The following is a 26,554-nucleotide window of genomic DNA, read 5'->3' as shown; positions in this document are numbered from 1 at the left end:
TGCGTGCGGCAGGCCTGAAGCGAAGCTTCTGACTTGCGATGGGTTTCCGAAATACAAGAGAAACTTCAATGCCAATGAAAACCGAACGCGGAAATAAGCCGCGGTTGTCCCACCCTGCAAACAAAATGATTTATGAGGTTAACTAAATAAACACAGGGAAAACCTTAATAGAGGCAAGCAAGCAATGTAAAAAAGAGAAACTGAACTGACTAAGCAGTGCAACAATTATTAACAAATACAAAGTATCACACAATGAGAGGCCTACAGCAAAGGCACATGAGAGGAGTGACTTAGCGTGTGGCTCAGAAGCAAAGAAAGAGGAGTTGGGTTTAAAGTAAAGGACCTATATAGAGTAGGATCTCTGCCCATTGTTCACCTGCAGGGCATGACCCGTCCTCCATGCTGGATTGGGGAACTCCCCTTACAGTGACTGTGAACTGTATTTAGTTCTGTTATTTAAACTTTTTTGTTTGTAAAAGTTTGTCTTTGCTGCTGTGGTTCAGAAGTGAAGATTGTTTTGCATAATATGAAGCCTCCTGTCATGCCATAGATTGTGTATGTACTGTTCCGTGGCCGTGCCGCATTATATACCTTCCAGAATTGTAACTAGCGATTATTACTACTATTTTCTATTTTTATTTAACACTGACCGAACATGGCATCAACAGTGCGCGAACATGGCACTGGGGAGCATACAACTCAAATGGTCTGCAGCTTGCAGCACAAGCAGCAAAGCACATTTTGCGCAGGGCAGCATTTTCCCAATTTGGTTAAAAAAATGTAGTACTGTTGCCTGACATCCAAGCAGAGCAGGCCTGGCTTGATTGCAAGTAAACGCATCACAGACGAGGAGTGGGGTCTGTGCAGTACATGAGCTTCGGCGCCACCTATAAGCAGAAATAATTTACTTGGACGCCATCTAGAAGGGGGATGACGTGAAGAGGGACGCATATCTTCTGGGTGTTTGGTCATTTGCCCACCCATTGACTGCCCATGGCCATGCTAATCCCTATGGTATTCCCCCGACTACCTGCTCCTTCCTGCCCAAATGCATCCTTATGGGATCTCTTTGAACTTACTCTAGCAATCGATACTATCAAACTTTGGCCTGCCAATGTTCTTTTGTGCAGTCTGCTTAGAATTAATTGCATCTGTAAATGCGCTACTGGTTTAATTTAAATGCCTTACCCACGTGTGCATTAAGCCACTTGATTTGTAACTGTTCCTTGCACGAAAGTTCAGTTTAAAAACAGATTTGGTTTATGTTACAGGTATTTCATTTACCAGACACCGTTCTCATATGCCCAGGTCCTCGCAACGTTTTCTGGCTAATGCCTTCTTAGCCTCACTCTCTTGACTGCCTGATTCCCTTATGTTTGGTGTCTATTTACAATTGTGTGAACCTGTTTTAAGGACTTTGAACTGTATCTGAGGTTACATCTTTACTTCAAGACACATTTTGATTTATATTTAAAAAAAGGCGTTTAATAAGATCACCTCTTACACAGTAATGTTCCTTCAGTTCTGCATCACAAGAGGCTATTGAAAAAATGTGTTTAGTATTTGGAAAGCATTGCTTGTTCTTTTCCTCCACATATTAATGGAAGATGACTTTCCTCTCGTCACAGGGTCATACCAGTTTTCAATACGAATAGCTTGCAGGAAACCTTTAACAGTGAGCATGTAAACATTTGGAGCTCTTATTGTTCTGATCCACAGCAACATCTTCTACTCAAAAGTTGTTAAATTGTGCACACACTAGAGAAAAGGTTTCGTCTAGCAGCTTGTCTGGTTCAACTGCGAAGAAGGATCTATTTCATTCTCCTATTCCCCTGTATCATATGAGTGTTTAGACATCCGTATAGTGGGGACTCTACTGAAACGAAGCAAGCGTAGTAACTAATATTAATTGCCGCTATCCCGCCGCCGAGCAAGGTAGCAATGGCCGTGGTGTTAAGGGGGACAGTTTGTTGCGATCCATTTGATGAACCAATATTGTCCTACTCTGAAGTCGAGTAAAAGAACCGTTAGAGCGGGAGGGAGAGTAAACAGGGTATGGCCCTTACTCTAAAATAGTTTTAACACAAACCTAGGGCAAAACCCACTGTATGGAAAAATGGGTTATAGCTCTTCAGGAAATCCAGAGGCCTATGTGGACCAGGACCAATGTACTAGCACCCAAAGAGAGGGTACGTGTACAAACAAGGTTGTGACGGAAGGACAGAAAGGGATAGAGTGAATATCTAACTAACCCTGCCTAAATACAAAACCTCCTCTAGGTAACGGTGCTGAGCCGCTTACAAACAGTGGATAGAAAAAGAGATAAACTAACCACTTCTAGGTAAGTAATACTTTCAGCCTTGTTGGACCTATGCCACTCTATTCCACTATGTGTAAGTGGAAAAAGGAAGAGAAGTGCTCAATGGTCACTTAAAAAGGTGCACCTATGGTCAATTGGAGAGGCATCTAGTGGGGTATCTGTCAGTTTATTAGCCACTAGATTGTCTTTCTGGCCATGGTGGACTCAGGTCTAAAAACGACACACATACATTGACATACAATGTTCGACATAACAAACGACGAAGAAGACACCAAGTCCCCTAGTCCATCGTGAAATGATGTAGATATGACGGGTCATGGGTAGTTGGTAAAAAAGAATGCTCAAACTACAAGGTAGGCATGATTTGTGCCTCTTGTAAGTAGCAACCACTGTGGACCGGTTTCTGTGGCATGTGTACGGGTGAAGCCGCTATCATCAGGACAGTCTTCGGCTCACATCAATTGGTACAGTCTGGTATGGGTAATTAAAAGACTGACAATATTGAGGGAGGAAGGGTTCAACATATAGGGATTGTCAATACTTTACCCCCAAGATGTAAGTGCCGTGCGGCTGGATCACATGGAGAGGGAACCTATGGGAAGCAAAAGGAAGTGTATGTAGCCATATTCACGTCAGAGCTAATAACATCAATTCAATTGAATGTGAATGACACACAATTAGTTGTCATCCACCTAAGCAACACTGCTGGTACTAGTATTACTATCCATTTAGGAAGAAGGGACACATAGTTCATCACGATCCTATTACAGGTTTTGAGCGGATGCCCATATATGCATGCTCCATAATTAAGTCAAAGGTGTAAGAGAACAAAGGTGGATCATATATGGCCTATCATCAGGTACTCCCAATGTCGGATACTTAATTGACATCCGTCCAGACATGAACAATAGTGAAAAGGAAGTCACAGGGAGCCCCAGCAGGTAATTAACGAAAGGGGGCTTAGTAGGCAAAGTGTTACAATATAAATAACAGATAGTTTGGTGTTCAGCCATACCTTAGATAGGTCCCTGCTCAGGTAGTCATAGCTGGAAAAATAGGTGTACCCACATGTAAAAGGCACACATGGATCCGAGTCCCCGGCTCTCTGTGGGGAAAATGAAACGTGTGCTTAAACTGGGTCCACCAGCAGTTAGCAAAGCAGGCACAAGTGTCTGCTGGTGTCGATGTATAATGTCCGTCCAGGGGGCGTTTGCGGTAGATAAATGAAGCAGCCCAATGTGAGCTGCAGGGTCCAGCATGGTCCATTGGCACTTACTTGCACAGGAGAAATGGGCGCGTCGAGGTGCTGCCTTTCCCAGCGGATGGTAGTGCAGCCCATTTCCATTCAGGATGTAGTCCCAGCTCATCAGGTCGAACGTCGGTCACGTGAGCGACTGGAACTCCATGGCCGGGAGTCAGGCATAACGCCTGAACCGGAAGTCGGGCAAACCACCTGAACCGGAAGTCGGGCAAAATGCCTGAACCGGAAAACGGGCAAAACGTCTGAACCGGAAGTCAGGCAGGACTTGGGCGGTATTACCTGCCAAACGCGGCTGTCTCAGCAAAGTCAGGCAGTAGAATAAAAATATGCCTAGTGATGCTATGGGCAAAGCGAATAGCCCAGATGTAGGGGAAACTGCATGTTACGGGTGGTGTTAGTGAGAAAGTGTGGGAAGCACGTTGATTTAACATGTACTGCCCACGGTGCACAAGTAACTATGAACACTGCTCATGAAGATTAATGAGAATGTAACACCGAGCGTGCAGTCACTGTAGGACTGTCCACATTAGCAGGGCTGTAAAAAGACACAACAGGTACTTAGCATAAGGTCAAAGAGGGTCAAGAAGAGTCCTGTTCATATTCAGCTGCAAAGTGACAGTGTGTCACACAGAGGTCATGTAAGCAAGGCCAATGAGTGCCAAGGGATGTCTTCATTCAGACCAATTGAGTCTGTTTTAAGCCGAAAAACCCATTTCTGTTCTCGACAAGGGGAGGTCAGGCTTGCTTAGCATGCAGTACATCCTCATGCTAGTGCGGCCACACCGACTCAGTTTCTGCCAGCAGTTTCGATGTCAGAGGTCTGTTCTATGTATTGGGAGTTGGGTGATGCTGTTCTTGACAGTGGTACCTCTGAAAGGTTGGTAGGTAAGGTGTCCCATTGTGGTTTGGTGCTGTACATAGGATGCAATCTACATCCCCATTTCACATATATCTTTTTCCTTATTTTCAACATTGTACTTGGAGTCACTAGTCTTTCAGAGTTTCACGTCCAGGACCTATTCCAGAGTTTGCTGCAGCCACTGAAAGATTTGCCATACTAAATCACTGCTTGCATGGACCTAAATGTAAATCAGTCAATTACAGTCTCAGATTATCCCAAGACCAAATTTAGAATATTGGAATTTAAAATTCTTGTACAAGACCTTCTGGGACTATCGGTAGCATAATTATGAGCCCTCCTTTCACCAATGATATGGAGGCCCCCGAGGAGTTTTCTGGAGATCCTAAACAATTTCAGTACTTTTATGTCCAGTGCATATGGATAAAATTACCTCCATGTTTTTCTATATTTCTAAAGTTGGTTTGTCGACTCCACCTTTTGAAAAGGTAGACCATGGCTGCAAAATTGCAACACCTCCCTGCAGTGGTTTTGAGGTCCGACGACATGCACAGGCCACAGGTAGAAAGCTGGTAACAGATACCACACATAAAACCTTTTATTACCTCACCAGCTCATCCATGATGTCACACAAGCATCACTATAGCACACATGGATTCTCAAAAGACGCAACACAAAAGCATAAATCCATAATTAAAATAAGTTGATTTTAGAGGGCCCTTTTACCAATACAAGCACACATAATGATTGTCTTTCCCTCTATGTACTACTCCAACTCTACCACTATTTAAATCCAACCTCAAATCTCTCCTTGTTGCAGAACCTGGTTCCTAGCACTCTACACTACTGCATCATGTGGGATGTATTGACCCACTCTGCTATACTATGCGGCATCACCCTGCCAGTTACAGTGAAAGAAATAGCAACAATGGTGGCAAAACCCTTGTGTGCGCCAAAAACCTACAAAAAACCATGTGCTTCAGCACACAAAAAGAGGGATGCACAACCTACCACCCATGATGCATGTGCGGGGAAATAGAGTACACCATGCAGAAAAGGTGCCAGTGGGCTCCATGACCAACAAACTGAGTGCAGAGAGAAGCAGCACTTTGCAAGTGAAACCCCAAAATGTGCTTACACATGACATTTGATTTGTTGCTAAAAAAACCTAAATGCCGATACACAACACTTGTCCACATTCAAAATCTTGCCTGGTGCTAAAATTCATGTATCAAATGAAGCAACATACAAAGTCTGAAAACTGACAGCATCTATGCCAAAATCTGGGTGCAGTACCCGGGGCTACCTGAATGACAGCTGTCAGAGGAGTACTGAGGAAACTTTAAAATGACCTAAAACTAAAAAGTCTGCTGGATTAGCAAACATAAAAAGGATTGTTGCTAAAAAGGAATACAGATTTTAGTTGTGTTTTTCCCACAGATTTTAAGGCCAAGAAAGAAATGTATTTATAGTTGATGTAACAAATTTGTTTTTTGCGGAGCCGCCAGGGGGCGCCGAGATGAGCTGAAGAATCTCAGTTGGTCTCCGTCCCGGGGTGCCTATTTTTAAAAATTTCAGCCCCCCCAGCACTGCGGGAATCGACCCCCGTCCCTCTCCTTGGTTTCCTGATACTGAAGTGCAGCGGTGGAGCGTGATTTTGGGGCCCAAGGGTGCCGAAGCTACTGAGAGCACCCCTGTTCCCTGTTGTGAGCAGGATTAGCAGAGTGGCCTTGCCGGCCGAAGGAACGGAGCAGTGTCCTGCCTGTTGGCAGTGGGGGAGGGGCAGGAGCCTCTCTTGCACGCTCGCAGCCAGAGGAAACCTGCGAGCGGCGAGCTTGGTCACCGGTTGTGGACGGTATCCGGCAACAGAGGACGACTCGGGCGCCTGGCGCGGGGCAACAAGGTGTTGTGCGGCCGCTGCTTGGCCGTGCCTGGACGTGGTTGGCCTCCCAGTGAAGGCGGCCCAGCGGGGTGTTTGGACCCGGGGGAAGCCCTCCCCTCCCGCCGAGTCTGAAGGTGAGCAGGGAGGAGGAGGCGGAGGAGTGTGGAATCACCCCGTGGCCCGGACTGTGGATGCCAAGCAGGCGGCTGGGTTTGGGGCCACGCTGCTGGAGCGTGTTTCGGAAGGCAGCTGGCTGGGGCCCCCTCCCATCTCTGGGCAGGGGGGGACAGTAGAGTCCCCTGTACATAAATTGTGGACTGGGAAGTGTCACCTCTACTTGCAGGGAGTGACGGTGGAGGGAGAAGCCCCCCCCCCCGGTGGACTCTGTCTGGCTGGAGTGCAGGACCGGTGCTGCATTGAAGGGAAGGGAAACAAAAGGAGACAAAAAAAAAGACATAGCCCGTGCACGCCAGGGAATCGTTCAATAGAACTTACACCATCTACAATTCCCTCCTCAATAATGGTCCTAGTGTCATCATTAAGGCGCTCAGTCTAGTATTATTGCAAGAGCTCAGCGGATTTCTCCTTTGCCTCAGGTTAACTGAAAGTCTACTTTCCTGCACAAATATATCGGTCCGCCCGCTGGTGGTGCTGGATGCCCGCGCTACTGATTTTGCTACAGTGGGTTGCACGTCAAGTACAGTTCTTTAGGTCGTGGCAGTCCATCTTCTGAGGCCCCCCTGGCCGGCTCGGAGGGGTGAGGTGTCACTGGCATTGACGCGGCCTGGGGCTGGTCTGGTGTGTGGGTCCAGGGTGCTGCAGGGGAGAGTGGTGGGTTGTGTGCAGGTTGTGGGTGCTCACTGGTGCTTTGGATGGACTGGGCACAGGCTCTGCAGAGGTTTCGGCGGGCCCCCAACCTTCCTGAGAGCAGGAACAGCATGCAGGCCTCGAGTAATCCAGGGGAAATGGATTCGCAATCAATGAGTCGTAAGAGGAGGAAATTTGCGGTTTCAGGGCAGACATAGGCAGAAGACTTGACTCCCTTGACAAGAAGATGGATTCAGTGGAGGATATGGTCCAAGCACTTGAGGCCAACCAAACCTCAGCTGACCTCTTTGAAACGCAGTTTGACGTGAGATTAGCGGAACTGGAGAGGAGGGAGGAGAAGGTTACCCTCAAGTTGGATGACCTTGAAAACAGGGAGAGACGCTCCAACCTGAGGTTCCTCTGGGTCCCGGAGCGGGAGGGGGAGACGCCGCTCGACATATTGAAAGTGGTCAAGGCAATCATAAGTAAACTGTTTGATGGAGAAAACAGCAGCGAGCCTACAATTGACAGAGCCCATAGAGCTGGTGGACATCCTGGTGAAATTTTATTACTTTACAGAGAAAACCAAGCTACTTGAACTGGTGCGCAGGAAAGGCCCTTTGGACTGGAGGGTGCTAAAATATCGATCTTTCAAGAGCTTTTGGCGCTCACTCTCGCCCGTCGGAGACTTTGTGGACCCCTTACGAGGTGGCTGCACTCTAAGGGGGTGAGATATAGGTGGGGCCACCCGTTCTCGCTCTCTTTTGAGTTTGATGGCGTTAAGTACTCCCTGGTTGCGGAGTCTGATATCCAGAGAGTGACTGGAGAACTACTGGGTGACTCCACCGCGAAGAAGGCCCTGGATGTAGGGAATAAGGAAAAAGGAGATTGTGATCCTCCCTTGGAGAGCGCAGGGCGACGCCGCGTCCGAGGTCACAGAAAGTTTATAAAAGTGGCTCCTCCCTCCCCAGAGCAGCCGGTGACTTAATCGGCGTGTTGGGGTCTTGGTTCGAAATGTGTGCCTCAATGCTCGGGGGACTGGTGTTTGCCTATGAAAAGTTCTTTTTTGGTTGCCTGTGTCCCATACTACGGAGGTGTCTGGTGTGGTGGGACGAGGGGAAGAAGTTTACTATGCGATTTCTGCTGGTTGTGCTAAGGGGAGGGGGGCTCAGAATTTCGTGCTTTCTACAGTTGTGATTTGCCCTGGTGGAGGCGACACCTGGTGGCCTGGGGGTGCGGCGGTTTGATGTCAGTCTTTCCAGGCGCTCAGGGATGGGGTGGGTGGGGTCTGGAAGGGGTTGGTATTGTTGGGGAGGGGTTGTGACGTCCAGGTGCTCGGGGTTGGGGAGTGGGTAGGGAGGTGGATGGTTTGGTTCTGGTTTGTATTTACTGAGTGGGGATGTTTTGGGGACTTGAAGTTCTATCTTGTTGGGCTTACTAGTGTTTACAATTTTTGGTCAACATCGACGCCGGAGGTACCCTCGACAGGCAGTTTAGTTGTCAAGAGCCTGGCGAGGATTATTTCCACCGATAGCCAGAGACGTATGGTGAAAGAGACGTCGGTTACCGCTCATAAGGCCCGGGAAACGCCGAAAAGGTCAGAAGGAAGGCAGGAACCACCCGCTCAGTCGAGAGGGACTCCTAGCCTACCAGAAGGCTTTTCAGAAGGCGAGGGGAACCACTCTTCGACGTTATGGGATAGGTTGAAGCGTTTTCTAACGGAAGGCCCTCCCTTTTCTCCCCCTGACCGCTCCGGGGTACCTCAAGAAACCCTAGAAAGACTCCAGTTCTGTATGGACAAAATGGAGAGTTTTATGGAGACTCGGAACCTTCCAACACCCAAGAGATCAAGAGAGGGACCTCAGGAGGATCCCATGGCCAAGTACCCCAGGCTGTTTGATCCCCCCCAAGAGGATGTAGATCTATATGACCTCACTGGAGAGGACCCCCACTTTCAGGATGATGACGAATTCTTAGGCAATGAAGGGGAACAAAACCTAGAGGAGGAAGGTGTTGAAGACAACCTGGATATGGGTGAGGGGGGCTTCGGAGAAGACCCAGAAGAAGGCGCTTCACAGCCCTGGCAGTCCCCATCAGTGTTTTCAGACCCTGAAGCCATAAACCTATCCCCACCCAAAGGCTCACCTATTAGGAATGCATCTCCAATAGACGATCAACCTACCTTTAATGCACTCCTACGCAAGGCAGCAGCGAGATCGAGACCGGGGTAAACTTCTCCTGACATTGACTTTGTAGAAAAGATCATTAAGGAGAAAACCCCCTGTCAGCCAAACCATTCCCCTCCTCGCCTCAGTAAAGAGACAAATTATTCCTTCACTATCCACTCGCGCGTTGATCAGAGGGGTCAACCCGAGGATAGAAACATTATTTAATCCTTCTCCATCGGACCCGTTATAAATCAGTGGCCACTCTGTATCAGACTCCTTAGTGGTGACAAATACCAGGAAGAGAGCAGGGGTCCCGCTGCCAACTAGCAAGGCACCACCAGATAAAGAGGGTAAAAAATTGTATGCCCTAGGAAAGAGGATTGCAGCCTCAGCTGCCTTTTCCGCAAGAATTGCCAACAACAACTCTCTGCTGGCAAGTTACACAGATGCACAATGGAGCAAACTACGTAAGGACATTGAGGAGGTACCGGAACCCCTACATAGTCGCCTTCTAGCCACAGTGACTGAAGGGACCTTAGTCAACCAAAGCATCATTACAAGTACTCTGGATGCTGCAGAGACGGCTGGGCGTTCCCTAGTCCAAGGAATCCTACTCAAACGCCATGTATGGCTACATAATTCAGGCTTTAAACTTGAAACACAAGCATCTCTTATTAACAAGTTTTGCAAAGGTAGCGGGCGTCCCTCTCTCGAAAGAACAGACTTGATAACCTGTTCAGTGGTTATTAACCACTTGAGAGTTCGCAGCCACTGCTTTTACTCACTGTGCCTTTCACAGATGGGAAATATCCATTTGCATATCAGTCTTTGTCCTGCCCAGGGGCAGTCCAGCACCGAAATGCAATGGCAATTCCAACCTGAACGAGAGTACAACCAGCAACCCCATACACGTGTTTCATCCTTGTTGGGGATCATCAGTGAGGTGAAGCTGTGCTTAGAGAGGCATCAGCTTCACCTCACTGATGATCCCCAACAAGGGTGAAACACGTGTATATGCAAATGGAAATTTCCCATCTGTGAAAGGCACAGTGAGTAAAAGCAGTGGCAAAAAAAATCTCTTATTAACAAACCTATAGAAGATGCAAACCTCCTTGGTAAGGCGGTGGATGAGGCACTAGAGACCGCAAAGAAGGAATTTGACACAATCAAGACACTAGATCAAATTTCAAGGCCTCCCAACAAACGTGGTTATGGCAACAAATGTTTTTTTCAAGGCCAACGCCAGCAGCAACAACAGCAGCAGCAATACTCTGCAGGTAACTGGTCTTCTAACCATGGCACCAGTGGACAATATAACCAAAGAGGACAACGTCGTGGCAAGGGTAGAGGTCAGGGTCCCACCCCTAGAGGTTCCCAAACCACCAACACCAAATGACTCAAAGATTCGGGCCCCTCCCATGCTTTGCCAGTCGGGGGCCGGTTAACATCCTTTCTTCCAGCATGGGAGGGTATAACATCTGACCGCTGGGTACTATCAACCATAGCCCGCGGCTACTGTATAGAATTCAACCGTTCCTCTACGTACCGACCCCCAAGGGGACGACGCATGTCGCCAGAACACCTCGCCATCCTTCTTCAAGAAGTGGACGAACTACTAGAAAAAGGATCTATAGAGGTTGTGCCTCTATCCCAGGTAACGGAAGGTATTTATTCAGTGTACCTCCTTGTACCCAAAAAGGACTTAACCATGCGCCCTGTACTAGATTTGCGCCCAGCGAACAAATTTGTCAAACCTCAAAAGTTTCGTATGGTGACTCTACAAGAGGTAATCCCTCCTGCTTTCACAGGGAGATTACATGACAACACTGGACATGAAAGATGCATACTTTCATATTTTAATGTTGCCAGCGCACAGGAAATACCTGAGGTTAATGATAGAGGGCAAACACTACCAGTTCAGAGTGCTACCCTTCGGCATAGCATCAGCACCGAGAGTATTCACGAAGGTACTGGCAGTGGCAGCGGCCCACCTGCGCAGGTTGTCCATCCCAGTATACTCTTACCTCGACGATTGGCTCATAACAGGGGATTCTTACGAAGCATGCTTCTCAAATACCCAAAAGACTGTAGACCTTTTGATTCAACTGGGCTTCTCCACCAACGAGAAGAAGTCCAGCTCAGACCCCAGCCAGATCAAACAATTCCTATGGGCTCTAATTCGAAACAAAGGACGGCCTCGTCTTCCCCTCCAACGAGAGGGTCCAAAACATGCTGTTTCAAATCCCTCAATATGTGGCCGTTCGAGAGGTGACGATACGCAAAGCAATGCGCTTACTAGGAATGATGGCATCATGTATTTATTTGGTACCTCACGCGCACCTGAGCATGCGCCCAATGCAAGAGTGGCTCAACAGCCAGTGGTGTCAGGCCAGCGGACAATGGGACGATCTAGTGGTGGTCTCGCAGGCCTTGGTTCTCTCGCTACGGTGGTGGTCGAAGGAAAACCTGGTAATAGGGAAAGCATTTGCCACCCCCGCAGTGGAAGCCACTCTAACCACAGACGCATCCCTCACAGGATGGGGGACTCACCTATCCCATCAGACTGCTCACAGAGTCTGGACTCCGAGTGTAGCATCCAAGCACATAAACTTACTGGAGCTACTAGCTGTGTTCAAGGCACTGAAAGCCTTCCCTGCACACCTACAAGGGAAGACAGTGATGGTCCTCATGGACAGCACCACAGCCATGTACTACCTCAACAAGCAGGGGGGCACTCACTCTCCAGGACTGTCCAAGCTGTCCCAGAACATCTGGAAGTGGGCTCTCAGACACAACATGTTCCTACTGTCACAACATGTACCAGGGGAACTCAATCTGCTAGCAGACAAACTTAGCAGAGACTTCCCTCTGCCCTCAGAGTACGAATGGCGGTTAGACGAAGACATCGTCTTCACACAATGGGGATTCCCAGAAATAGATCTGTTTGCAACTCTGGAGAACTCACAATGCCAAGATTACGCCTCCAGGTACCCCCAGAACCAATCCAAGGGGAACGGTCTATCGATACCATGGTCAGGGAAATTTGTTTACGCTTTTCCCCCGACTCCCCTTCTCAACAAGATAGTGCACAAGATGCACCAGGAACAAGTTACCATGATACTGGTGGCCCCTATGTGGGCCAGACAACCTTGGTTCGCTGACTTGATGTCCCTATCTCCTCCAGTGAAACTTCCCTGCCCGTACAACATGCTGTCACAGGACAAGGGCAGGACACTACAGCCATGCCCTCAGACCATGAACTTAGCAGCCTGGCTCCTGAGATCATAGAATTTGGACATTTACAACTCCCGCAGAGATGCATGGACATTCTCAGGGAGGCTAGAAAGCCTAATACTCGTCACTGTTATTCTAGCAAATGGAAGAGATTTGTCATTTGGTGTAGGGGAAGGAGCATCAACCCAGTTGACTGCTCTCCCACACAAATTGTTCTGTCCTGACTCACCTACTAGACTCAGGCTTGGTGTTTAACTCTATTAAAGTCCATTTAGCTGGACTTTCCGCATACACCACTTCCCAACTTAGTGTCATGGTGGAAAGTCCCAGTTATTAAAGCCTTTATGGAAGGAGTGAAGAGGATCCACCCTCCCATAGCTAACCCCGCTCCCGGATGGGACCTAAATGTGGTACTAACCAGGCTCATGGGCTCTCCCTTTGAACCCATGCACAAAGCAACACTTAAAGACCTCACTCTTAAGACTGCTTTTCTAATAGCCATCACCTCCATTAGGAGAGTAAGTGAACTACAAGCGCTCTCTGTACTAGACCCATTTGTTACAGTTCACAAGGATAAGGTGGTTCTGCACACACATCCTAGGTTTGCACCAAAATATATCTCTAAATTCCATGTCAACCAGTCAATAGAACTACCAATGTTCTTTTAAAATCCCTCAAACTTAGGTGAGAAGAGCCTGCATACACTGGATGTTCGCAGAGTAGTGATGTTTTATATGGAAAGAACTAGACCATTGAGTAAGACTAATCAGTTCTTTGTCTCGGTGGCAGCAGGAAGAGAAGGAGATGCAGTTTCGAAATCCACTATTTCTAGATGGATTGTACAATGCATCACTCTCTGTTACACTCTTGCTAAGAGAGAACTACCCTTCAAGCCAAGAGCACACTCCACTCAAGGCACCGGGGCTTCCATAGCTTTCATTGCAAATGTCCCTCTTGAGTCCATTTGCAAAGCTGCAACCTGGAGTTCTGTTCACACCTTTACAAAACACTACTGTCTAGATGCCCACTCTAGATCTGATTCCCAGGTGGGACAAGCAGTATTAAGACATCTTTTCTCTACTGTTCCTTCTCACAGCCCACCTCGAACTCGGGGTACTGCTCGCTAGTCTATGCACAGCATGTGGTTCTAAGCAGATTAACAAACGTCAGAAGACAATGCATTACTTACCGTAAAAGCATTGTATCTGCTTAGATTCACATGCGCCCACCCTTCCTCCCCGCTCGGATGGAATGAACATAGACTTTCTTCTATATCTCTCTTTTCTGTACTCGCTCACATCTAATAGGCTCCCTCAGGGCAGAAAAAATACAAACAGAGGAACCTCGACGCGTGAGGGATTGTGGGTACACTGCATGTCACTATAGGGATAGTGTTACACGCCTTGTCGACGTCCCCTTTTCGACTACGAAAAACAAAATGCAATACTCCGCAGTGACCACCGGATGTCGGACTATGCACAGCATGTGAATCTAAGCAGATACAACCATCAGAAATGCTTTTACGGTAAGTAATGCATTGTCATATATATATCACCCCCCCCCCCCGAAAGTAACTCTGTATACTACTTGTTCAGTTCATTGAAGCTTTCCATATATCAGCTACTATCATTTTCTGCTTGAGTAAGTATGACCTCCTAACTCCAGCCATGGAATCTGTCCTCTGGCTCTCAATGGAGTTGAGGACCAGTGCTCCAACCTTCCGCACATCGTGCGCAAGTCTGTCATCTAGTCCTGATTTTATATTTTTACCTTCATGAACCAGGAGTTTGAATTCTGGAACTTGGAATCCTGATTTCAAGTGGGAAAGGCAAAGAGAATACTCAAAACCAAATTGCCTACCCGTGCATGAAAGGAAAAACGTGGGAACTCTGGACAACCTGGCTCAAGGCAACCTGTATTGCACCCAAATGCTTTCTAGAGGAAAAGCATTGTCTGCATAAGTGAGCGCCTTTGACCACATTAACCCAACATACATTTAAGATCTTCAGTTCTCTGAATCAGAAACAGAATTCTTCCAGTAGGATGAAAACAGGGGTAGACCTAGTTCTCAGTCCAGGGTCCTCTAAACCGTGGAACAGCCTTTTAGGCAACCCAAGGTCGTGGGAGTGGCACCATGGGCGTAATTTTAGGGGGGACATGGGTGTTTGTTCCCCCCAACTTTCATGGCACACCATTTTGTCCCCATTCATTTGGATGGGGCACCTTTTCTTCATATGTCATCTCCCCCCCCCAACTTTTTCAGCAAAGTTACTCCACTGTGTGGCACCAGGCTTTAAACCAAGCTAGGAGGGCACCCTTCCTGTGACAGAATGCGATATACAAAGTTTGCAATCATGTGTTTTTAGGATATTTGCTATGCGGATAGTGGTTTTCACTCTAATGAAGTGGGATCTGCTTAACATGCACTACTTTCAAATTTCGCCATGCCAAAATGTATAGTGCACACTTATACACTCCATAGTAGGCAGGGCCCAGCAATGTGATTTGGCCACATGCCAGCTACCGATTAACATGTGTTTTCCTAAGGTCTGCTCGACCTTTAAAGGGGCCTTTGCAATGCAATGGAGAAGACCTACCAGGGAGATGATTACAGAAGTCCTTTGAATCCAAGGCAGGCAGGGGATGGAGAGAAGGACAATGTAGCTGGGAAGGGACATTCAACCTGGGAAAAAGGCAAGCCATCTTGGACTTTCCAGGCTGCCACTTCCTTCTTTGGGCAGCCGATAATGTTCTTAATACAAAGCACTCTGAAAACTGACATCACAAGGAATAGCCCTTGTTAGAACCGATTGGCTTGGAATGGACCAATCCACTGTGACAAAGTGATTAAAAATGGAAATAAGACCCTCCTTAATTGAATAATTTCTGAGATGTTATAGGGAATCATCTTTACGATAATCTTAGAAGAACTTGAATATTTCACTGGAACCTTATTGGGGTGAAGGGGGAAGCTCATTTGGGTGATGGCTTCCCAAATGCCCATCCATTTGGTGAAGACAAGGACCTCCAAGGACAGTACAGATGCGTCCGCTAACAGCTTCAGAGGAACATTTGAAGGAACCTTCCGCAGCGAATACTTCTTGCTGCTGGAAACTGGGACCCTGGTGAAGTAGTAGACCTGCAAGTGTCCCTTGCACCCTTCCAGGCTGGGAAGGGCACATTGCAGACTCACCTTGCCTGGACCCGGTGAAGGGCCCACTGCACACCAAGGGCCAAAAGAATCTGCCCTTTGCTCTCTGCAATTCTGTGCTACTTCAGGCCACCGCAAGCGCTTGGATGCCTTTGTCAAAGGCAGTCTAGTTGGGTCTTTGCAGTAGCTCACTCTCAACTTCGAGTCCCTTTTAAAATGCCTTTCAGCTGCGCAGACTCGGCATTGCCTCCCTGTCCCAGGCTGCTTCAAGCAACAAGCTGTTGCCGCTTGTTGAACCGTATTTGTGTGTTGAATCCATTCAAACCAGCTGGCCAACTCGACCAGACTTGAGGCACCAGAAAGTGCCCAGAAATATATATCATCTTGCAGAGTCTAACCAGTGATGAGACAGATCAATGAATATGTGTCCTAGTGACATTTTAAGTCCCCACGTTAAAGACACACTCTTGAACCTTTTTTTTACTTTTCTGCAAGACGGCTTTAGCTGCAGGCTACTGCTCTTCAACGCCCAGAGTGTTTCTTTTCTCCCAAGGGCTGCATTCTCTATCTCATTACAGGGGTGCATTGTTGGGATTGGGTCACTCTGCTGCATGGCGTGTAAAAAGACTGCGTCCTTTTAGTTTAAATAAAGCCTTATTTGTATAAAACCTTGATTGGACATTTCTTTTATTTTGGTTATTATTGTTGGTTTAAATGCTTCCTTGCTGGCTTGCACCCATCTGAAGAGTGTAGTCTGCCCTCAGGCCATGCTGCCTTGAGGTGAATGAGATATGCCACTCATGGTTGCCTGTTTCCTTTTTGATTGGCACTAGTAGTAGTGTGAGGCTGAGTGGGAGATTAGACCTCACTAATCATCCCTGTACTCCCGCCAGGGCAGTAGTCTTTTCTTCTTGCATAATGAAACAAGTGTTGGCATCATATCGTGGCGTGACGTCACACTGTTGAGAGACATGTCCATGGCAACAGGCTAGCTTCTTTTGCTACCTGTAATCTCTCGATTGTTGATATAATTTATGCCTAATCTGTCTATCGAAATACTCCCAGGAATATGGTCTTCCAGTACCATTGTGACAGGTGTCCTCCCACTGCCACCTTTCTGATCCCCTCCCGCCCTCCTGCTCCCTGAAGCACATTATACTTGCATGTGGCACATTGTAAATCAAAATATATACAATTAAAAGAAAAGCTCCCCATGTGACTCGTCCTTGCACATACTCATACCTCAAGGTGTTAGCAGGTGCTTTAAACATGGATCTTTACATGCCCTTTTCTGAAACATGTAAACCGGCTCGGGCAGGTGGCTTTTGGCACGCCCGTGTGACTTGTTTAAGCAATGGTGTGTGCTGCTGTGCGACTTTATCTAGTTTCTCAAGGTTACGCCAAAGTAAAGACTGTGTCGCCGGCTCCGGTGTTTCCAAGTCATCAGCTGAAGTAGGAGGTTCCAGCCATTGAAACTCTATTATATGCTTGAGGGACTCTTATCGCTGGAGCACTGTGTGCGGGAGATTCCAATCAAGAGCAGAACTTGTGTGCATATATAATTCTGACCTTTGCCCAACCAGCGTTGATTGCTAGTTTTCCTGTCCACTGTTCCTTAATAAAAAATAAAAAAATGGCACTCTATTGGGTCCATATTTTATGCTACCAACAGGCTACAAATCGTTAATTTTTTTTTTTAAAACGTTTAAATCCCCTCGACCGAGCTGTCTAATTATTTACAGCTCTGCATATGGTTTTTATTTGTTTATTGTGCAATTCAGTTAAAATAAAACATGTTTGAACAGTATTACATCCACAAGAAAGACAAACTTAATTGACAGTGATGGAAACAGTATATATAGTACACCTAACTATCAGGTCATTCATATAATTCATAATCTCAGGAACATTGAGACCATAATATAAAACATACAAACACCATAAAGGGTTATTAAACATTGCATTTTAGAGTTGGCTCATTCTTGGATGAAATTGATTAAAGCTGACCATTTCCTTGCAGGGTTCTCGTCTCGGCTTTGAGCACCTTAACTCTTTTTCAGAGCTAGCCTCCATTATCCGGGGTAGCTTTAATACCCAGCACATCACCTTTAGCTTTCTCTCATTCAGTCTTATTCACTGAATAAATCCACACATTAAATGCAGCTCGTACCAAAGAACACGTGGTCATATTGAAAATAAAGCTTGGAATATAGTGCACTGTTTGATATAATTGGAGTTTCTCAAACTATTCTTCTGGATACAATCACGTGTGTTTTTTTTTTTTAATCCCAATGATTATGCTAGTGGTACAATAACATGCTTTCTCTTTCAGCCGTGGGCCTGGGCTCCTGGTGCTTCCACATGACACTTCAGTATGAAATGCAGGTAAAGCTTGGCCTTCCCAGTCATTTCCTTTTTATTGTATGTATCATTTTATAACCAATGTACACATTGTAGTCAGCTCTTAACATATTATTTTCTGACAGGCATGTTCTCAGAGCAGTAGTTTGAAAGGCTATGCTTGCTTCCCTGCATGTTGACACTATGTACCGGTTTATTAGGAGAAATGTGCTTGTGACTGGTAAATCACTGCCACATCCCATGGGAAAGGCTCCTGCTCGAATGTGAGTCCCACTGTATTGATGCTTCTTCATTTCCTGTGTGATGTTGTTACTTTAAGACAGATCCCCACATCACGTGGCGAGGGAAAAGATGCAACGGGAAGAGGAGAGGGGGCGGCGGGAAGTTTAGTTTACATGTTACAAGTTGAGAATAAACACATGCTTTACTCTCCGCCAGTCCCCCCCCCCTGATTGCAGTATGCATGCTTGAGGCCGTGTGGATAAGCGTCCAGACAAGAACTCTGGACATGACACTGTGGGCTCCTGATAATGGTGACATTGCCATGGCAGAGAAGGTGGCCCTGTGGCAGGAATGGAGCTTTGGCTTCTGGACAAGGGGGCGCGGTTTGCGGCTTGCTTCCATGGAGAGACGCCTTCCTACAAGGCAGGTTGCTCTTTTACCTTCCCTGACTTCCCAGCATCATTATTTGCAGCCACACAACGGCTGTGGGTTGTTAACTGGAGGTAATGGTAAATGGTGTCCTGCCCGAGTCTGGAGTCCTGGAAGAGCCTCATTTCCAATAAGTGTTTGATATGGAAGCGTTCACTCCCTTGTACGTATGGCCCAAGCATGCAGAGCAGCCCATGTTGCTGCTTTCAAAATATCTTCTAGTTACACATGGTGGTGAAATGCCACTGCAGCTGCTTTAACCAGACAGATTTGGAAAACATTTGGTGGCTTGATATTCCTCAGAGCATAAGAATGGACGCCACAATTCCTGATCCACTTGGCAATGAAGCTCTGAGCTGCTCTGGAGCCTGGCCAAGAGCCCCAACAAGTCACGAAAACATGTTGACTTTCTGATATCCTCTGTCCTTTTCTAGGTAAAATTTCAGTTCCGTGCATGCATCCATAGGGTGAACGGATTTCTTTTGCATTCGAAGTCTGGATTGGAAAACAAGACCAGGAGGTTAATCACTTGGTTGACATGAAAATCCATTACCACTTTTGGGGAGAAGCATGGTGTGAGTACGGAGGACCATCTTCCCTGTTTAAGGAGCGGAAAATGGGCCCCTGTGAAATGGTCTGGATTTCACTTATTCTATGCGCTGATAAAAATGCAGCCATAAATTTCCCTTTGTAATGAATTTCAGATTTGCTGATGCCATTGGTTCAAAGGATTTATGTAACCGAAATGAGAGCACTATGTTGAGGTCTCAAGATGAGTGAGGGTCTGGATTGTGAGGCGGGAAGTCCTCTTCCTGTACTGAATGGTATGCACTCAGTCTACAAGTTCTACATGGTTCCAGCTTCATTGAAGATTCTGCCAGACGGTGATGAAGATGAGAGCCGGGCCCTAGACTTAGTAGAGACTAGCCCCCATGTTGGAGTATTGGGCTCACATGGACGACTTCTTATCTGCCCGTATGACCTCCATGTTACCTTAAAGACCAAGGTTTCCCACGGATAGGTCTACAGAAGCCGGGCTGATGAGCTCCATGATGGAGGGAAGCCGTGAAGAATCGGGCATCACTTCAGTAAGTAATAGGAGGTGGCACCAGGATGGGAGAGCCAGACGAGGCGATAGCAATGGAGCAAGGAAATCTGAGTAAGAAAACCTGTTTAGCCAGTAAGGAACTACTAGAATCATGAGGCCCCTGTGGCTGTTCTTCAGTGTGTGCATGAGTGTAATGGGATATGTCGTCTGATTGTCCCGAGGGAGCTGGAAGGCATCCTCAAGAGAGTTGGCATCCACCGCCATCCAGCAGTTGTGCAGCAATATAGAGCATTCACCACATTGTCCACCAAATCCCAATTTGTGAGGGGCGCGATGGAGCCTGCTTAGAGCGTTCACTCTCACATTGGGGATTCCTGTAAGCTGGGTGGTATTCTGAGAAACCACATCTGAATTCCCCACTGCCAAACCAGCAGGGAGAGGTCATGCAGCTGCAGAGATGTCATACCACTCTGTTCAAGTAGAACAATGCAGCAATATTTCCCACATATATCAAAACCATACTTACTTGACTGAGGGGAGACAATACGTTAATGGCAAGAAAATGTCCTTGAGCTACAGAGCATTTATGTGGGCTGAATGCTCCTGAAGATCCAAAGGTCTTGTATTGGCAGGTGATCCAAATTGGCACCTCACCACATAAGGGAGAGGTCTGTCGCAAAAGTCACCTGATGTTCTGGTTCCTACAAGGGTGTTCCCTCTGTCAGTACTAAGTCCTGCATCCACCACAGAAGGTCCTGGTTAAGCATGTCTGGAAGCTGAATGAGTGCCAGTCAGGAGCCAGTGTCTTGGATCCAGTGTCTAGAAAGATGTAGCAAGCCCTTCTAATGTGGAATCGGCATCCTCTGGTAGGTGAGGCTCATCACATCCTTGCTCTGGGGCAGAAGGGCCTGAATCCTGTTTTGGTGGGTTTGGGAATGGGGGTCCCCTTCCACCCCAACCCGCGATCAACTGTTGGGTGTCCCAAGTGAAACCTATGTAGCACAGTCAGAAAAAGTCTATTTCTCAGTTTTCAATGAAAGGCTCAAGGAAAACACCAGATCTGAGGTCTTCTGAAGTGCAGCCATAGCTACATTAAGAGACTGGTAGGGATGGATACGAATCTCCCACCCCTTCAAATCTGTGTTGAACTGAAAGGCCTGCATTTCTATTTGCAAGCTTCAGGGGTTTGCTATGCGTATGGGGGCAGGGTCCAGATGTTGATGTAAAGGAATGACACCCAGAGTGCAAAGCCAGGCCATGACTTGTATTCAGTAAAGGATCTATGCTGGTGTTCCCATCTTTAACTTTTCCTTCAAGAGAAAGGTGTTGAAAGTTGATAAATCCAGAATTGCATGAAGGCCTCGTTCGCGACAGCAAATAACCTGCAATAACCGTCTTCCTGATGATTCATAGTGAGGCCTGCTCTATTGCCCCAATCTCCAACAGCTTGGAAGTCTCCTGCACAAGATTACAAAAATGTTGTGGTGAATGAGGGAGAAAGGATGGAGGGGAAGGTGGAAACACTGCACGACCACCAAGATCATCCAATGGTTTTGGTTATGAGATTCTATTCCTGCGCAAAGGCTATTACTCTGCCCCTGACTGGAGTGCTGTGTTCTTGGGCATGAGCCTGTCCGATTTCTGGCTAGTCTCCCAACGCAAAAGAGAAGGGGAGGTTGAGGATGGGGGGGGCGACAACCCCTTTGTGCAGCTTTGTCTTTTCCTGGCCTGCCCATAAAATAAGGTATCACATTGGCTGCACTCTTGAGCATGAGCCTGAAAGCCTCTGAACCCCAGAGTTTCTCTGCTTTTCTGTCCTTTGTGGTGGTACAAGGGTTTCTATTCAGACCCAATGGCGTATGCACAGGCCTTTGCAAATTCCCATGGCTGTGTTACCTATGTGCCCTGCCTCATGGTCAGATTTTTTTTGCCACTTGCATGGTACCACAAATGCCTGCTAGAACTACTTCCAGTTTAACCATAGGAAGGTCCTCTGCGCATTTGGTAATGTTTCTCTATAATTTGGATTACGTGTTGACAGGATTGTGCCACTGTTCACCTGCCTCAGATAAAGTGAGCTATTGCTGTAAACTTACTTTTCAAAAGCATGCAGAGTTTTCTCCTCCTCTGATGGCGGAGTAGCAGCAGTATTATCTATATATTATACAGGAGATACAATGCTCTTTTGATCGCAAAAGAACGTACAATAGATAAGAAATCAGATTTGACGGGAAGCAGTGAGCTTCTTACAATCTTACAAAGGGGTGATTTTGAGGGCTATTCTAACCAGGTTGTGGAGGGGACTAAATGGAAGTGGTCACCAGGGACAATACATAAGTAGATGTACATAGATTAAGGACAATGAACATTGGACATTTTTAAGTGCAGGTAGGCGGTACGGCCAACGTTAATGGGGGATATGACCATGATGGGTGAAATGGTAGTGTGGGAGCAGAGGAAGTCAGGGAAAGGGGCAGGCTAGAGGCAAGGGAAAAATGTTAGCTAGCAGGCAGGTGAGAGGTAGGTTAAGACGGTACCTCTGAGGCGAGGAGGTAGGCTTTTAGTTTAGTATTGAACAAATCCGTGTGGACTGTTTCTCAGATGTCCAGGGGAAGAGAATTCCATGCAAGTGGAGCAAAAAGAGGGAAGGATTGGAAACAAGAGGAAGCACGGGGAGGGCGAGGAGCCACAGGGGTAGTTACAGAGACAAAGCTCAGAATACAAGAAGCTTATAGTGTTGGAAAAAGGAGGCTAGATTCATTGGTTGCTAACCGTGGATAGATCTGTGAACCAGGAGATTACCTTTAAATCTGGTCCTGTTTTGCATCGTAGCCATCCAGCCACGTGACGGTATGATGAAGATCAGATATGTATGGTGTGACAGTAGTGTTAGTGGCTGAGAGAGAGAGGTGGAGATGAATAAGAGATTCAGGTTATGGATAGAGTGGAGAGCATGGTCACTAAGAAAAGACTGAAGTTCAGATTTCTGAGAAGTGGTTGGAGAGAGAAGATTAAAGTCACCCAAGAGATTGAGGTGATGTTTAGTGGAAAGAGAATCAAGGAGTTGCCCAGAACCATCAAAGAGAGTTCTAGTGGGACCAGGATGGCGATAGATGGAGATGATGTGAAATGTGTGAGACAGACCAATAGTAGAGATGGTGAATTCAAAAGAGGTAGGAGAAGACGTGGCATTGGAGATTTGTGAGGCTTTCAGGCAAGAAGAGAGTAGGTGTCCGATGGCTCCACCTCTGCCAGTCAGTCGAGAAGAGTGAATGTGGAATTGTTTGGAGTCATGTAGGGCCACCAGAGTGGCAGTGTCGGATGAAGAAATCCAAGTTTCAGTGATGGCAAGAAGGTCTAGGGGAGGAGAGCTGGAGTGAAAGTAGTTGGTGATGAAGGAAGTTTTGTTGCATACAGACCAAGCCTCCCAGAGTGCAATGTTCAGTTAATGAGGTAAGGAAGATAGGTGAGGTGGATAGGTGTTAGAGTAGGTATGATTAGCTTGCCTGCTTTGATTGTTGGAAGGAGGTGGAAGAGAGATGGAGTAGTGGGAGTTTCGAGTTGTATAATAGGGATAGGAAAGGATGACGTTGTAGCATGATTGGAGTGGTGAGTAAGAGGAGCAGTAGGAGGAGCAGAACTGAATGCATTATAGTTGAGTAGCACAAAATGGAGAGACAGTACAGTAGTTGGGGAAGCTAGGGGCACTTGCAGGTGTATGCAAATAGTTGTTTTAGTGGAGTGCTGTGTTGAGTTAGATTTCAATGTTTGCGTGCTGTATGCAAGGCATGTTTGTGGCGACCTGTGGCAAACTGGCTAACGGGGAACACAGAATGAAATGGAGAAGGATATAGTAGCAACCCTTAGCTCTGTCTTCCCTTTGCTTTGTATGCCCGGAGAGAATGGACACCCATAGGGCAGTGCTTATATACCCAAAGTAACCCGGAAGTACAATCAGAATAAAGAAAACGTATTTGTAGTCAATGAAAAGTCTCCCTATTCGGAATTGTCAGATACCACAACAAAGGGGGTAAACTTTTTTCAAAGGAATTAAATGTTAAACATTAAACCAAGTGTAACTAATCACTAATGCAATGCCTCCAGAAGAATTACGCTATACAGTGGTAAATCATACTATCCCTAGATGCCCGTGGTGTGCGGCCTATCTAAAAGAGATAGAATTACATCTAAAATTCTCTCCTAATAGTTATATAACTGTAACACTCTATGGGACACACACCAACGAAGTATACCTCCAGTATGACCCACAACTGAGGTAGCATTTAAAAAAAAAATCTTTCAAAGAACATCCATATGAAAATACATTCAGCAGATGGGGTAACGTGTAATCTACGTCGCTGCCTCCTCCTCCTCGGCTTCTCCACCTTTGCCATCTTGCACACCGCATGTAGCTGCATAGGTCTCTTCAAAGATTAATAAGGAACCAAGAGAAACTAGCCAAGCTTCAAGCTCCGGTTCGGATGGGCACGCCTGGCAGAAAGAAGAAAGTTGAACACTGAACGGCAACAGCTGATGACAAAAAGCTTCTCGTTAAAAAAACTAGCAGTGAATAATATAGCTGGCATTGAGAGGTGAATATGATCAAAAACGATGGAACAGTTAATTCATTTTAACAACCACAAGGTCCAGGCATCCCTCTGTGCAAATACCATTGCAATGACTGGACATGCAGAACCTAAACGGATCACAGAAATACTTCCTGGCATTTCAAGTCAACTAGATGCTGACGTTTTGTCAAGTCTTAGGAAGTTAGCGGAACAGTTTCCATGACCGGTATTGGGCAGCAAAGGACCAAAACTTGAAGCGGAGGATAATGTCCCAGATCTTGTAGGAAACTTTGAAGCATCAAAGAATGACGTAAAATGAATGAATAGATGAATAGTACTAGATTTAAGATCAAATGTGTGGTTTCAATGTTTTTCAACCTAAACCATCAGGTGTTAATAGTTCAGTAATATAAATATTTTGTATTTTAGTGATGCTGTTTGGTCAGCATTATTTTTCTATCTATTGATTATTGCATTTTACACTTATTCCCAATATACATACGTTCAGTCGCAGTGAGAAATGCTGTTAACGCTTGTTTTATTTTCAGTGGAACCTGTTAGATCTATTGGGTTGCATCGAACATTTCCTCTTGCATGAATTAACAGATCTCAACTTTCTTACTTCCTCCCTCAAACATTGTACCTATTAAATACAGTGGCCTTAACGGAGATAAATGGTTTTTTACTTTGTTACAGGCTTGTTAAATTGATCATAAACTCATGATGTTCAAATACATTCAGAAGGGGATTTATGGACATTTATTCAACCCACTTTTTAATACGTATTATTCAACCGGTTCAGTAGTTAATAAAAAGTAATGAAACAAAAAGAAGGGTATCTCTAACTCATTTAAAGGCTACCCCATCAAGAGCTGGTCTGTTTCAGACACCACCCATGACTCCACCAGCCTGCTTTGTAGAGAGCTGCAGCTAACCCCGCAGATTTGGCTGGGGGAGGGATGGTGAGAGCCCAGACAGAGCCTTTGACAATCTGGTGTCCTGAACTTAGCATCCAGCCTCGCTGTTGTTTACTGGGGGCACTCTCGGAACTCTTCTTGCAAGTATATTCTGTGGAGGAGTACCTGGATTCCTCACTGGATTGGCTTGTATAGAAAAGGGGGCTCTTCTGGGACTCTGAGTGCTTGCATAAAAGAAATAGGTGGTGGTAGAAGAGGAGGTATTGAAACAGTTGCTGTTGGCAAGGGTCCCACACAGGTAGACCCTATAATTCAGGATGGGACAATTTCGGCAATCAGATCTTTGAATAAACTGTGCATGTGCAAAGAGTTTTGAGAGGAATGATGCCTCTTGCTGGGCCCTAGGCGTACGATCCATAGGCAATGAATGAGTGAGTCAAAACAGCCCCTGGAAAAGATAGTGTTGGTTCTGTCAGGCTAAAAAGGGTGGAGTATACTGTGGATAGGAACTCCATGCCCTTAGCAACTGGTAGCGACTGCTCCACTCTGCAAAATCCTGCGAAGTAGGGAAGGGTTGCCTAAGGCCATGAGCCATCAGGTCCACCTCCAATGACCGTGATGCAGAAGTTATCATGGAATCTCTGCTCCATGTTGTGTGGACTAGGTGATTGACCCAGGACAGCTGAAGGTGTTTTTGAGCTCTTAAATTTCATTGAGTCATGGACCACTCCCTGCTAATTCCCCTTATTGTTAAAGGAACATACATTCTTGGGGCTATGCTGTGTTGACCCTCTTCTGTGCATGAGGGAGGATAATTGGTAGAAAAGTTTTACGCACTGTAAGGAAGGCATGGTATCAACATTAAGATGGACACAAGTGACCACAGTTCAAGGGTGTTTATTGAACTTCAACAAGGGTATGATGAACACCTATCTAATCCTAAATCTACAGATGGGAGCAAGCTGCAACCAACAAATGATAATAATGCAGTTCTAGTGGAGTCTTGTCAAAGTAAGAAGGCCTATACTAAAAAAAAAGATATATTGCCAAACCTTACTGCTAAATACAAATAGTGTGGGGTAGTGTTCATGAAAAAGAAAGAAGTGTTCACAAAATCATATGTTGGGATGATCAGGCCGTTGGCCTCCCTTCCCCACGTTTTCAGCACGGAACAAGGCGGTTCACTCGAGCAAAGCACACACTCTGGCTTCTTCTGCACGAGGATGTATTTATTTCAAAGTCTCTTGATTTAGAGGGTCTAATGTACCACAACAAAACATAATGTTCCTTTCCTCTTATACATACTCAGTTCTTGTAATTCACTCTG

At 46.3% G+C, this 26,554-nt stretch overlaps 1 protein-coding gene and 1 pseudogene across 1 annotated transcript in view; both read left to right on the top strand.

Annotated features, from left to right (window-relative positions):
* ACER3 (alkaline ceramidase 3) overlaps positions 1–26,554 on the top strand; it is a 435,473-nt gene that overhangs the window by 162,631 nt on the left and 246,288 nt on the right. The window contains exon 3 of the mRNA XM_069640008.1: positions 18,015–18,067. Within this exon, the coding sequence (XP_069496109.1) occupies positions 18,015–18,067 (53 nt within the window). The remainder of the gene's footprint in view (positions 1–18,014; positions 18,068–26,554) is intronic.
* LOC138528815 (transcription factor BTF3 homolog 4 pseudogene) lies at positions 24,341–24,629 on the top strand (annotated as a pseudogene).

Source organism: Ambystoma mexicanum, chromosome 7q (genome assembly GCF_040938575.1).
Source record: "Ambystoma mexicanum isolate Mex_15411 chromosome 7q, UKY_AmexF1_1, whole genome shotgun sequence".
In the NCBI taxonomy this organism is placed as follows: Eukaryota; Metazoa; Chordata; class Amphibia; order Caudata; family Ambystomatidae; genus Ambystoma; species Ambystoma mexicanum.
The sequence above is the reverse complement of the archived record's forward strand: the minus strand, read 5'-3'. Positions and strand labels throughout refer to the sequence as shown.